The sequence below is a fragment of the Cyclopterus lumpus genome, chromosome 11 (genome assembly GCF_009769545.1).
Source record: "Cyclopterus lumpus isolate fCycLum1 chromosome 11, fCycLum1.pri, whole genome shotgun sequence".
In the NCBI taxonomy this organism is placed as follows: Eukaryota; Metazoa; Chordata; class Actinopteri; order Perciformes; family Cyclopteridae; genus Cyclopterus; species Cyclopterus lumpus.
Genome location: NC_046976.1, coordinates 12,397,810 through 12,411,967, shown reverse-complemented (window position 1 = coordinate 12,411,967; position 14,158 = coordinate 12,397,810). Strand labels below are relative to the sequence as shown.

The window sequence follows — 14,158 nt, the reverse complement described above, 5'->3', positions numbered from 1 at the left end:
AAAGGAATATGTTTGTCCAAAACCAATTTTATGAAGGTATTAACAATGTACAACAGAATAAAGGCATTTATAAATAATGGATACATTTCACATTTTTAAGACGTCACAAAAAAATGTACATGTAACATATTTCAAAGAGGCCCTGCACAGGAGTATAAATAGTTGTTGCTTTTATGTGACCAAAAGGATCTATTAAGGCCTGAAACAATTACCAAATCTATAGCTGTTGATCAGTAATAGACAAAAAACTGATCAGTAAACTTCACATATCAACGGAAACTGCAACATGGAAATGCCATTTTCATCAATACAATGAGGTGACTGGTTATAGAAATTACAAATTTACTTCGCTCTTATTCAGAGAACACAACCGAGGCCGCACATCAGACAAATAACAAGAGAAGATCAAATCGTTCCACCGTAAAGAAGAAATTAATTATTTGGGTATTTCTTTGAATCAGAAGCTACATAAATGTGTAAAAAACGATTGACAAAGCAATCTTTTACGACCCCTTGGCGAAAGAAATTTTTTGAAATCATAAGCGATGTAGCTTAGATTGTATAATATACATTTGCCAAGTGACTGACAAAACATGTACCTCGTAAAAATGTGCTTAAGTACAGAAAGTATCTGCACTGGTTAAACATTGTATTTTAATGCAAAAATGTAAAGAAAATGCAGGTCTTAAAATGAAAGTGCTAATATCTCTTAAATGTCTGTGAGGATATAGATAGGCAAAGAGACTGACAAAATATACACAATTTTCCTTGAAGTGACCGTTATGCGTCTTCTCAGCTCATTCAGTGTAGTAGTTGTTTTAAAAGTTGAGCTAGCCCTGATGCAAAGTGCCTCCAGGCTACATCGCAGATGTTCAGTATGTGTAAGCCACATGTTCGAAGGCATTCACTCGAAGAAATCTCTTTTTCATGTATATTTAGCGGTTATTCCTATTGTACAATAATATGTGCAAGCCAGTGCATTTTCCACCAGAGCTAGTGAGGCCTGTTTTTAATGAGCATGAAAGGAGGACTAAAAACCCGGCTGAAGCCTTGCTGTATAAAATAACTATGTCATACAAATATACACGGAATCCGACGTGAGCTTATAGGACCGACGCGAGTCAAACCGTAAAGGCTCGACCTCCGCAATGTGTCTCTGAGGCAAGTGATCATCTATGAGATGCTGGGATGGGTACAAAATTATCCATGTAATACTTCCTTCACAAACAGCAGTCATGAGCGCAAAGTACAAAATTAAACTGAGCCCCCAAACAAAACCTGTATAAAATATAAGCTTAATTTAAATCATTAAATACTGTACATATCACATAATTTCAGAGCTACAGCAGGTGACCACGGTACCCTTCAGCAGAAAGGCAAACATTTCTAAAATCACTCACAAATACATTAGCAAAAATATGTTGAGGGATAATCCAACTTTTCAACCAATTGCGATCCAAATTTTCATTTTAGTCTCAACAGTTTTCAATCACCCAAACCAGTTGTTGGTCCATATTTTGCATATTTAGATATCTACACTATTTTATTGTCCCCAGAAATACTGTACAAAAAATGTATAGTGAAATGCAGCACAGTGGATTTAAAAAAAAAAGTAGATATCTGAATATGTAGATTATGGATCCTGAGTGAAAACACCTTCAACTGTCACTATGGACGGAGTGTGTGCCTACTGATCCCTTCCAGAGTGAGATTATGATAGGAAGTTCTGCATGTGAGAAAATAATGTCTGGCTAAATAGAAGCAACGCTGCAAATATCCACAGCAAGCATGAGGTCTTAAAATGAAGAACCTCTTTTTGTTTTACATAACATGTAATGTCTTCTCTGCTCTTCTATTGAATCCAGATTATTTTCTATCTTGCAATTTGCCCTGAAAGGAGCATTTCTCTTTTATTCAGTGTGCGACTTTCACAGCAGTCAAATAGTACAGTCTGCCCAAACATGGCCAGCAGAGAGACTGCTCTCCCACAGCTCCCTGTGTGGTCACTCAACACAGTCGAGGGAGTCTCCTGTGGCCCCCAGTAAGCTAAAACACCGGGCCTGCTCCTGCTTGGATCTGGACCTCATGGACCTCACCTCAACCTCAGCAGGGGGGCTTGGCAGGTCTGTTGTGCTGTGCTCCCCCTCCCCTCCCTCCCCCCCCCCTATCAAAAGGTGTCCATCAAGCACCGGGTATGGGCTGGCTGCCCCTGGCCAGCAGTAACACAACTAGACTGAGGAGCCCAACGGCCCCCAGTCTTTTCAGCAGGGCCACACTGTCTTTGGGAATGACCATCTGGGCCAGATCATTGGTGATGAGGGAAATCTCATGAGCCACACAAACAAAGATGAAGGTGCTGACCATGATGTTAAGTGAAGGGTTTCCTGGGATCAGGACCAAAATTCCCTTGGTGTCTGCTGCCAGCCAGATGTGGTACTGGCATATGAACAGCTGGGGGAGACAAAGCATATTTAACAGTACGAATATAATATATAGGGGGGGAATGAACATAAGACAGAGCTGCTAAGGGCAAGTTTCTTTTATGAATGTTGCTTCCAGACACATTTTATTACTGTGACGTCATCTTCGCTAAATTAGTGATTTCTCATTTCTCTTATTGTTTTATGGTACACTTTGCAAAGCCCTTTATAATAGATTTGTATGTAGGACTACATCAAAACAAGCTTTTAATACATCACCACAACTTTACTGCCAGGCCATGTCTTACCTCCAAGGAGATCTTTCCAAACCATGCAAAGAATGAGCTATATATAGAGCGAGCGTAGCCAGGAATGTTTCTGATGAGAATGAAGGACAACATCTGAGGAAGAGATCACAGTACTATTATTTAGCAATAAAGAAAGGCAACTCCCTTGTTGTTACACACAAATGATCATGCGATTATGACATCTCAAGATAACCAAATTATAATTACCACTGGGTATTACCCACAAAACAACATAAGACATGTTTGCTACAAGACCACACCAGAACAAAAGGAAAAAAAAGGGAGGAAAAATAGTGATAGACGGATTAAACAAATAATAATACCTGGACCACAGAGATGTAAGGATGCATCTCGTTGCACTCGGCTTTGGTTTTGCAGCTGCTGGCCCATATCGAGTAGGTCTGGAGACAAAGGGAAAATGATAATTTAGCATGATTTAATCTTAATCTGCAACAAAGACAAGGAGGGGGGATCATTTAAATTAGACCTCGACCAAAGCAGATGTGTAATATACGGGATTCAGATCATTAATACAGCATCAAATTACTGTGAGTAATGTCAAACTGAACAGAGAATAAAGTCGATAAACCTGTGTGTTCTTTTATCCAACCTTTTCCTTGTGTTGTTGGCATAGCAGGGTCGGCCATGCAGGCTTTTATTTCATGTTTGTGCAGATTAGTGTTGCCCACTGGCTAGCTCACTGGCGCCGCTCTGCACTGCTCTCATATGGCGGTTACAGCTGATAATATTGTTGCAGAAGCATAGCACCCACCCTCCAGTAAATACTATTAGCACTTTTACCCTAGTTAAACCGTCGTCATGTTGAGAGGTAATCCTCACAATCTTGTACATAGCACCTTTAATGTAATTTCTAACTGTTTTGGAGGAGTCAAAAACAAACAAACAGAGAGCTGCTACACAGTATGTCATCCATGTGAGGTGACTAGATTGTCACTTTGCTAAGTTCATGCACATTCTGCAGACCTTTCTCAATACAAACAAGAACTCTCTCAAGACATACCTAAAACCTTTAAGAGCAGATGATTGTGTTTGTCGAGGCAGCTACTTTCCTCAGTAAACATTTTGTTCATTTAGTAAAATAAGATTTGGAAAAAGGATCTGAAAGATGACAGCAATCTAAAATAATAAAGCTAAAGCCTAGTACTTTACAGGACCTCAACTTCTGTGTGTGTGTGTGTGTGTGTGTGTGTAAACCCAAGTGTGAAGAGTCTTACTATGAAGGAGACGACAGAGAGGAAGATGAGCAGGTTGGAAATCTTGGGAGAGAAGAGCGCCTCTCCTTTGCCCTCCGACAGCACCTGGCGCTTCTGAAGCACCAGATAGATGAAGGCAAATAACATGCCGTGTATCACCGCCTGCAAGAGAGCCATTACCACAGTTGAACTATCTTACACAGTATGGAAAATGTGCTCCCACTTAATTAAAAAAGCTTCTGCATTAACACATTATTTGACTTGTGACGTGGCAAAGACTGACTACTGTGGTGCAACTGGAGTGAAACACATTTGACTTACAAATCGGTCCAGCTTCCATCTGAACCACCACTCGTGGATGCTTCCGTTCAGCTCAAAGAGTGTAGAGATGGGCCAAATAGAGAAGATTCGCTCAAAGAAACCCTGCAGCAAAAACACTAAATATGAAGCACGGATAGGAACCAAACTATACATTTGAGTAAAAACTATGACAGAAGTTGCATATGCATATGCATATCATATGCATATTTGGCTATTTAGCTACATTCGGGCTAAAAATCATAAATGTTATCGGAAACAATCTTGTATTTGAAAGTATGTTACATTTGTTCTCAAATTGTGCTGTGCAAAGACATAACATCAGATGAAATGAATATCAAAACTACTTACAAACTCAAAATTAAAGTGAGGTTGCAATTCTGACTGATGGGATTAAAATATTTTAAATTCACCAACCTGGGAAAAGGCAAAGATGCAGATGAACAGCAAGAGGCCGAGTAACTTCGCCAAGACCCCAAGGTGCCACAAGCCACTACCTGTACAGAAAACAAAAAAAGCCATTGATGAAAAGGTGCAACACTGCTAACATTTGTGACAGGCATCACAATTATTGTGTAGAACTAATCTTGTATATTTATTCACATAGTCCATGACTTTTTCCCGAGGATATGGTGCATGCGAGTGAAACAATTTTTTTTTTATTGCATCAAATCTGACACCTACCGTTTGCCTTCTTCTGAAGGATCTGAGGCCACATGGCCATCGTGGAGTAGATGACGACAAACCAGAAGGTGACCAATGGGACAAAGTAATAGAACTGGTAGGGTCTGTCCATTACGACACACAGCACCAAGACCAGAAAGTTGAGACGGAAAAGTACCTGGAGTGAAACAAACGTGAAAACAGAAACGTACACAGATTAATCAATAAAAGCATTACATTGATCATAGTCCAAACTAAATAACTGCATTAGTTTTGTTATCAATATGATAGTATTTTACAAACATATTAGTAACAACCATAGTCAAACTCCTGAAACATAATTAGAAGGCTTTTTCACCCTTAAACAGACAGTCTTAAAGTTAAAACAGTGAAAACATTCAAAATATAGCGCACACTTAAGTTTAAATTTGTAGGTGTCTAAAATGCATTTTGCTGCTGTCCCCGCCCACAGCACTATGGATATGTACCACATAGAACCAGATTTGAAAAAAAATCCAAACTATGCCTATAAGTCTCAATGCCGATAAGTTACTACGATAAAGAGTGATTGCATGATCTTGGTTAAAGTATAACCGACTGTATCCTCACCTGGCATACTCTATACAGTCCAAAGTCTCCTTTAAGCCAGAAAAAGGAAAAGTGTCCATAGCCAGTCTGAAAGAGGTACGCTGCCACCAGCACCCGCACATGCATGTACACTGGAATGAACTGAAAGACAGAAAGAAACATTCTATGCATTTACATCAAGTATAAATGTACAGAGCTCCAAAGCAGATTACTCTCAAATGTTTGTGTGATGACATGATGACTGTGGGACTCACAGCGCTGGCTCCAGATATGTGATAGATGAGGATGACCAACTGCATCCAGCCTTTCCACTCGTCTGTTTGCTCACGGTTGAGTAATTTGGTCTGTTTGAAAAAGACAATAACTCAAAATAAATATATATATAAAAATAATATATATATTTTTTTTTTTGCAGGGACAATGCACACCAATCAACAGTTGGACTGTAAGTGAGCCAGAGTTAGCCAGAGAGGCTAATTTCCATCTGCTGTCCCTGGCCAGATGTTTTTAAGGCAGCCTAAAATAACAAAATCTCAAAATAAAAATGGAAATAAAATTCATAGACAAACTGACAACATATAAACAAAACCAATACACAGCAAAAAGAAAGGGTACAGCAATAGACCAGAGACATAACGGGCTGCAGCATGAATCAGGCAGAACAAACCCAGCTACAATACAACATACACATAAAAAACAAATGCACATATAGCCGAAACAAGCATCAGGCCAGACAGCACATCAATGACTGCACACCTGATTGGCAACAAGCCATTCCTTCAGGTTATGCTTGAACGTGTTGTACGTGTTGTGTGCACGCATGTGTGGTGGCAGAGCATTCCACGAGTGACCTGCCTTCACTGAGAATGTAGACTTGCTAAACGAGCTTGACCTATATGAAATGAAACAATCACCTCTTGTAGCAAATCTAGTGAGTCTGCTGCTTTCACTGCTTTGTTTAACAAATTCACTAAGCAGGGGCGGAGCCATACCATTTAAAATTTTAAAAACCAGACACACATCAGTGAATTTAATGATGTTCTCCCAACTCAGGATGTGGTGTTTTGTGAGAATATTACAGTGATGGTGGTGTTTTTGTTTTTTTATCAAGTATTTTGATGGCTTGCTTATGGAGAATGGGAATAGATTTTAATGTTGTGCTGTTGGCTTGTGCCCAGCTGGTTAAGCAGTAGGTCAGATGGGGGACAATCATTGCATTAAAATACAATTTTACAGCCCGCATGGTTAAACAGTGTCTTGTATATCTAAAATTCATGAGATTAAATTTCAAGACCTTTGTCACATGGTTTACCTGTTTTTTAAAAGAGAGATTAGAATCAATAAAAATACCTAAATATTTAAAATATGACACTACCTGTAGCCTCTCACCAGCAACATAAACGTCTGGCTCCGGTGACACTTTGCAAGCCCTCTTTGTGAAGAACATACAAACAGTCTTTTTAACATTCAGATGAAGGCAGGAATTTGCAAGCCATTTAGTTACATTAGTCATTGTGGACGTGAGTTTGAGTGCAGCTTGTTCTTTGTTCTTTGCATGCACATACATCACTGTATCGTCAGCATACATTTGAATATCACACCCATCGCAGACGTCCGGCAAATCATTAATGCATAAACTGAAATCATTAATGTATAAACTGAATGTATAAACTGAATTAATTAATATATTAATCATTACAATTTCAAATTGTTGGGGAATATTACTACTGTACGTTTCTCATCTTAAAAACTCACGGATGCCTTTCTCTTCATAAGAATGACAATCACAACAGGTGAAAGAATTAGAGACATCCAAAAACTGACAGAACTGGTCTAATCTCACCATACCGTCATACCACCTTCACACATGAAAACATCCAGCTGAAGGATGAATTTATTTTTACACCAAATTAGAATGTACTGGATTTAATAGTATGTTGAAGTGAGACTGTGTTGTTTAAAGCTGTAAGTATTATTTTCCCAAAATAAAAAGAATACAAAAATACTGCATTCAACAGTCTGCTAACTCACCTCCTTGCTGTTCTCATTGTAGAACACTCCCAGGACAAATATGTAGATAAGCGGGATGAAGAACGTGGAGTGGGTGTAGAACTTTTGCTCTTTCATGAACACGTCTGCTCTGTCACAAAGGTAAAAATAGCTCATGATGATGCCCATCCTGCAGAGGGCCTGGAACGGCGCCTTTGGACCCAGAGGGGCAGCTGCAGTCGCTGGCTTCTTCTCCTCGAGGCTCTCTACGTCTGGAGGCCCAGGTCGTCGGTGATGGTTGTTGCCGAGGACATGGAAGATCAGAAAGACCACGGCCGAGCCCACGAAGAAACACGCTGACAGTTTCTGCAGGAGGTTTGGGGGTGGCAACGTCTGGCAGCAGGAGCCGTCAATGGGCCTGAGTAGCTTGTTGCACAGAGAGTTCATGAGCACCATGGCTCCCTAACAGGAGGATCACAGAGTGGTAGTGGTGAGTGAGGTAAAGTTATCCTTTACTTAAGTACACAAATACCAACAACACACTATCACTGTTATACTCTACTACAAATCAAAATCTAAAGTCAAACTAAAAAGTGTGATCAACTAATTTAACTTACGGTAACTTAAGTTAATAGGCAGCAGAATGGCCCATGTCCCTGTTTTATATTATTGGATCCGTTTTGTAGATGTGTAAGAAGCATTTTAATGTTGTAGTTAGTTCATTTAACTGCTGTATTTACTGCTTTTTAAAACATATAAATATGTATTATAATATTAAAAAGTAGGGACAACAAATGGCAAAATGTGCACCCCAAAATAATATATTTTAAAATATTTGTTGCATTGGTGATATTACAATCAGAACCAGAACTAGACAACCCTGCACATGAATTGGTGCATTTAGTGGCAAGCTCAAATATATCTGTTTTAGAGAAAATGGCAAAGCAAATGAAATTATTTTGTCTCAACTAAATACACTGATGTCAAATGTCCCCTGTAATAATACTTTTCAATATGTGACTTATGTTGTGCGCCTTACCCAATAACAAGACCATATATGTTATTCATGCGTGTGTGCCTTGCTGAATGGTAACAAGACCATATGTGGTTCTCCTCTTCAGCAGAATGTTTAGGTTAGGTTGTACAGACGTCTTAGCGAGGACTCTTCTGCCATTGTACACGGCTCCTCCCCACTTTGTTATGGCACATCAAAAAGAACCACCTTTCTCTCCAACTGTTAGTGAAATTGCAACACTAACTTACTCTGTTAACCTCTCTCGTGCCTGTCTAACATCAGACAATTGTTAGCAGCTGACCTAGGCTCATAACTCCTGTTGCTACGTTAAAAAACTAATACACAATACACAGAACACCTGCGTTCACACTGACATAGGACAGCGATGGAGCCCCCAAGACCATGGCATCCTTTTAGAAAACCAGGACTATGTGGCCTCAGAGGCACAATGTGTAGTTTACTGTTTTTAGCATGTGAATTGTTACTGCTGATTTATCCAAATGGATACTTGTGTATTGTTGAATTTGTACTGCAAAGCATATACAACATACACATGACATGTATGTGTGTCACATCGTATTATTAAACTGATGTTTAACAGCTTAGTATCATAATCAGCGAGTATATTTTCAGTTTCAGCAAGCACACACTGACTGATGCCTGGTTGCCAGCTTGGAGACCACAATTAAAAGTTAGTGTTGAGCCCTGTGTGTCTTGATCTTATAAGTAATTAGGCTCAACATGAACACCAGGATACCATTCCTAGGTACAGAAAAAGACTGTCCGGAAATGAAATACAGTACACTTTAGAAAAAGGTGGAGAGCTGGAGGAGCAGGCTCCTTAGGTATCTCACTGAAGTGCTCATGTTAAAATAATCTTTTAATAACCACACCGACTTGGCCAGTTGCAATCGTGGAAGAAGTACTCAGATCTTTTACTACATTTAGAGAAGCAATACCACAGTGTGGAAATACTCTGTGACAAGTAAAAGCAGGGTTGAGCTATAATTCAGTATAATTTTTACTAGGTGGTTATTTCCCATAGACACACATATTCACATAACTACCAGAAAATTGGTATTGTGATATATATCGTTGCGATATGAAAAGATATATAGTAATGGCCGATTTAGGTCAAGTAGCTCTAATTAAAAAATCCTGCATTAAATATTCTACTTAAAAAGGTAAAAAAGTATTTGCATCAAAATATACTCAAACTAAAGTAAAAATACTTTTTTGCAAAATGTTCCATTTCATAATTTATGATTGATTGTACTTGTGCTTTTGTAGTACTGTTTTCCGGCAATGCATCAAGATATTATTTTACACATGTAGAGGAACATACATGTGTAGGTATTTGGAATCGATCAATCTGAGCTTGCATTATGAAATTACATGAGTTTGGGTGCATCATCTCCCATTCGTTGTGCTTTGGGCCTCAATAGGGGCATCTCAAAAACCCTATAGCACTTTGGGGGTCTTCCCTCTAGCCAGTGTTGTAGTCGGGACCACCTAAACCGAGACCAAGTCATGACAAAGAGTGTATAGGAGCCGAGACAAGACAGGTGAGTCCCACACTGTTTGACACACTTACAATAATATGTCAATAATATGTAACCAGAGGCACTCGTCAAATTGATCTAAAAGATCCACATTCTAATAAAATCAACAAGAGATAAAGATTTTTATGTGTGTGAATATTAATTGTTTGTCATGAGCAATCAAAATAATGATCAAATAAATCAGACAATGCACAGGCAATTTAGTGCAGTTGTGGTCTTGACCAGTCTTGAAATACCTGGGTCATCTTTGTCCGAGGGTAAAAATGTGGTCAATTGTGAGACCATCAAAAGGTGGTCTTGAGACCAAGACAGATCTTGAGTACTACAACACTACCTCTAGTCTAGATGAACAGATGGGAGTAAGGAAATGCAAGGGCTGTGCTGCTACAATAGCTGAAGCTAAACCATTGAATAGAACAACCTAATAGCCAACAAATAATATTAAATGAACACAAATCGTGCCTACCACATTCCTGGTGCTCTCAGGCAGGTGCAAGCCGTCGTCTGACTGGGTGATGGTTTCCAGTGACGCCTGGCGTGATGCAGCCAACAGCTTGACCCGGGACCTGCTGTTACGCTTGCTGCTGTTGAGCACGTCCACCGCCGCGTCATTGTACAGCTCCAGCTGTTTATTGGTGATCATTTTCCTGTTCTCACTCAACACCTGCTCATTAACTGGTTCTATTGAGATAGAGGCGTGATGGTGTTTTGTGCAGTGGGAAGAGGTACAAAGATTTGGTTTAGAGGGTGCATGCGTGAGAAATTGATATTTACAAAATCCTAAAATCTCACGTGAAATCTCCAATTATGTTAACTTTTCCTTTTTTTAAAATACTACTTGGGAAATTAGGATTTAGTGATGACACTGTAGCGCCTAAAATACCCTGAAGCCCCCAACCATTATATCTGTGTAAACAATGCTTCAAGCCATCAAGTCGTTGTTATGGTAATGAGGTTTGAATGCAATGATCACATCAGAGACGTGTCACTGTGGTGATGGGGACAGGCAGTAATACTTTACTAACCCAACAGAGATGACAGATCACAAAAAGCTTGAAGCTGAGTTTACCTTGCACGACCCAATAGACCTCTCCATGGTCAGCCAGCTTCTCCAGATGCACAGCAATGGCTGTCAGGTTGACTTTGTACTGCTGTAGCGTCTCGCTGCTGCCACTGTGCAACTTGATGGACCACTGTGGACAATAGATTCATAGATGAGATTATGGATTGACATAACTCAGCCACCACCTTGTCATAAAATTAGCAAGCATTGCTAAACACTCATTTATAAGGCTTACTGTTGCAGCTCCAAGGATGACAACATCTGGCTTTGCTGAACCTTCCTGCACCACACGAGATTAGTTACAATTAGAAAAGTCAATCCACGTCTTATTCACGAGACAGTCAAGTTTAGAAAACTTCCTCTGTTAATAATGCTCCTTACTTGTTAACAGCAGAACTTAACATTTATACTCACGTGTGTCCATGATATCAAGCGCTCCTTCATTGAATTATTTGCCTCTGGATACCACAGAAAGTCCTACACACAAAGAGTACGTAGATGTTTTATCAGAGTCTGTTTTTATAGATAAAATAGATAAAAACATATCTATAAATAGCTTACCACATTGACAGAGGAACCATCAAATTTAAAAGAAATATCCTCGTGCTTCAGACATTACATGCGGATAGACAGAGAGAAAGTCTGTTAGGCAAATAGCGTTCCTCTTTTTTCCGTGCTTGAGATCAGACCAACAATAGTTACAGCTGCTGCATGATTGCTGTGCATTCCAGTACTGCATTTTTTTGTTGAGGATTTTTTGACAAACCACTTCATATTGTTTTCTCAATGCTACTTATTTCAGGGGTTCCTGCTGGTGTATATTATAGAACTCAAAGACCAAAAAATTAAGAAGAAAAAAAATCACTGGGGCTATTTCTCACATTAAAGGCCATGAGGTAAGGTTGAAGTGTTTCAAGAAGCAAGTAACATTAAATCAATTACAAGTGATGGGACATTTTTTTAACATGAATAGATCGTTATGCCTTACATCATCAACTCTTGCTACCTCTTCCAAAGAAAAACCCTGGGTTTACATGGTGCTTCTTCGCATAACTACCTTGTTTCCATCTCCTCTTTGCTCAGGGTCAATAATTTTGATGAAGGCGTAAAAGAGCTGCCTGATTCGTGAATCACCGACAAAGGCCACTCGCTTTTCAGCAAGGCAGGTTTTGGCTTCACTGGAAGACAAAAATGACGGTGAGGAATCTGAAAAGGTTAAATCCCAACAACTGCAGATAACTGAATGGTTCATTGCATTTTCTAACCTCTTTAAAAGCAGATTTTATTATTACCCCTCATAGACACACACATAATATATCACAGCTACACCCTTCTTTGTTCATCTTTGTCTCAAACATACTGTACATATAGTGCCCATGCAGTTACTCTGACTTACATGCTTTTGTATTTGTGCATCATGCAGCCATATGGCTGCCATACGTTCTCTCCCAAGTAACGTCCTGTGGACAGCAGCCGTTCACATGAGTCTCCGCCTGGAGGCATGACACAGAAACCCACAGTCAGACCAAACAAAAAAGATTCCGCTCACATACAGTATTTCTGTGACTGAAACCTGTTGTCTCAATAGTACCCTTGTTTTTCATTCAGTGCTGTCCAAAGATTAGGAAACAATACAGGGCTCTGCTAGGGGCCATAGTACAACATAAAACCATCAGCAGTTTAGCTCAACCAAAAATCTCTCCAGCTATTAATTTGTGTGCAAAATGAAAGGAGCCATCAGCAACTGATCTGCGGGCTAGCGAGATACGTGGACAACGCAGCCGCTCTGTTTGCACACGGAGATTTGTTGGTCCTTCTCATGAACAAAGTCCAGTCGAAGATGGGAGGCGTGTGTATACCATTCTAATATGTCATAACAATTAAACTCTGGTATTTGTGCGATCATTGACCGTAATTTAGGGTGTGGAACAAGCGAAATGCGATCCAGCGGGTTGACACATTACGCCAACAAATCAGTGTGCGTCTCGATTTAGCGACAAGCCAAACGTGTCAAATACCAGAGGCAGCAAGCAGGCTGCTACAATACTGCTCAGAAGCACTACAGCTGGAGTGTGTTAGTGCTACTCCGCCACATTACTGCCAAGATGAACTGATAACCCAGCGTGCAGCTGTGTGATGTCAGTTAACGGAAACGACATTAACTTACATGCGATATAAACAGTAGTTAACTCCTAATATACTACTAAACCCCTCTGTATATCGGTTGATAGCTGCAACAACCTCCCATGCAGTAACCAAGCGTGTCCTGGCAGGAGCACACAAACACAGCGTTAGCTTCAGCTAAGCTAGCCGCACAAAGCCGATTTAAGTTCGTGCAGTTAGGTAACCGTCGGTAAATTTAGTCAACATATGCAACCGTCTATCTATCTACATTGCCCCGGGCTCGCCACGTGTGACGTTATGTCTCACGTTTTAAAAGCACCACCGGATAACGACACTGTACCGAGGCGTGAAGGGACACGAACAGCTACCAGATAGCTCACGTTAGCGGTAGCTGGTTGCTCTAGCAACAGTAACCCCACGAAGAAAAGGGAGACCACTTACCTCCATAGTACCGCAAAGCTGTGTGAAACACGAGGAGTAAAATGACGACTACCAGTGATATCAGTTTGGCATTTTTGATGGTGAAATGATGATTTATTTCTCGTTTGCCCAGGCTATAGGCCAGGACCGCCATCTTTGCTCCTCCATGACAACAAGCACCTGTGCAGTCTAACAGCCGCGCTCCGCCCTGTGCACCATCTGCGGGCTCCGCCGCACGCGACACCGCCCCCTTCTCCATCACGGCTGCTCAAATTGTCCGCAGATCAAAATAAGTACAACTAATCAAAAGAATACGTTGCGTGTCCTAGTTAATCAGTTAATCCAACAACTAATTTGGAAACTTCAGTCACTTTAGGATAACGTGTCGGTATCCTTCAAGAGTTTGAATACGAAACTGATCACCGCAAAACTATAACGACATGACATGATAGAGAGCTAAAGGCCCTCGACAGT

General features: G+C 40.2%; 1 protein-coding gene across 1 annotated transcript; it reads right to left on the bottom strand.

The window, feature by feature from the left end:
• Nucleotides 1–7: 7 nt before the first annotated feature.
• casd1 (CAS1 domain containing 1) lies at nucleotides 8–14,158 on the bottom strand. Its single transcript, XM_034544673.1, has 18 exons — nucleotides 13,706–14,158; nucleotides 12,537–12,633; nucleotides 12,198–12,318; nucleotides 11,702–11,746; nucleotides 11,555–11,617; nucleotides 11,376–11,420; nucleotides 11,147–11,270; nucleotides 10,544–10,758; nucleotides 7,543–7,962; nucleotides 5,766–5,855; nucleotides 5,533–5,652; nucleotides 4,945–5,101; nucleotides 4,678–4,757; nucleotides 4,264–4,365; nucleotides 3,964–4,104; nucleotides 3,052–3,129; nucleotides 2,729–2,821; nucleotides 8–2,451 (listed from the first exon to the last, which is right to left on the bottom strand). Exons 1-18 carry the CDS (start codon nucleotides 13,941–13,943, stop codon nucleotides 2,182–2,184), a joined length of 2,499 nt encoding a protein of 832 aa, XP_034400564.1. The 5' UTR covers nucleotides 13,944–14,158; the 3' UTR covers nucleotides 8–2,181.

Bases quoted from the DNA above. Each gene is read 5' to 3' on its own strand.
- casd1 (XM_034544673.1), bottom strand. From the start codon at position 13,943: ATGGAGAAGGGGGCGGTGTCGCGTGCGGCGGAGCCCGCAGATGGTGCA. The intron at 11,618-11,701 runs GTAAGCTATTTA...CTTTGTGTGTAG, and splicing joins ATGGTTCCTCTGTCAATGTG to GACTTTCTGTGGTATCCAGA. The intron at 5,856-7,542 runs GTGAGTTAGCAG...TTTTTCAAACAG, and splicing joins ACAATGAGAACAGCAAGGAG to ACCAAATTACTCAACCGTGA.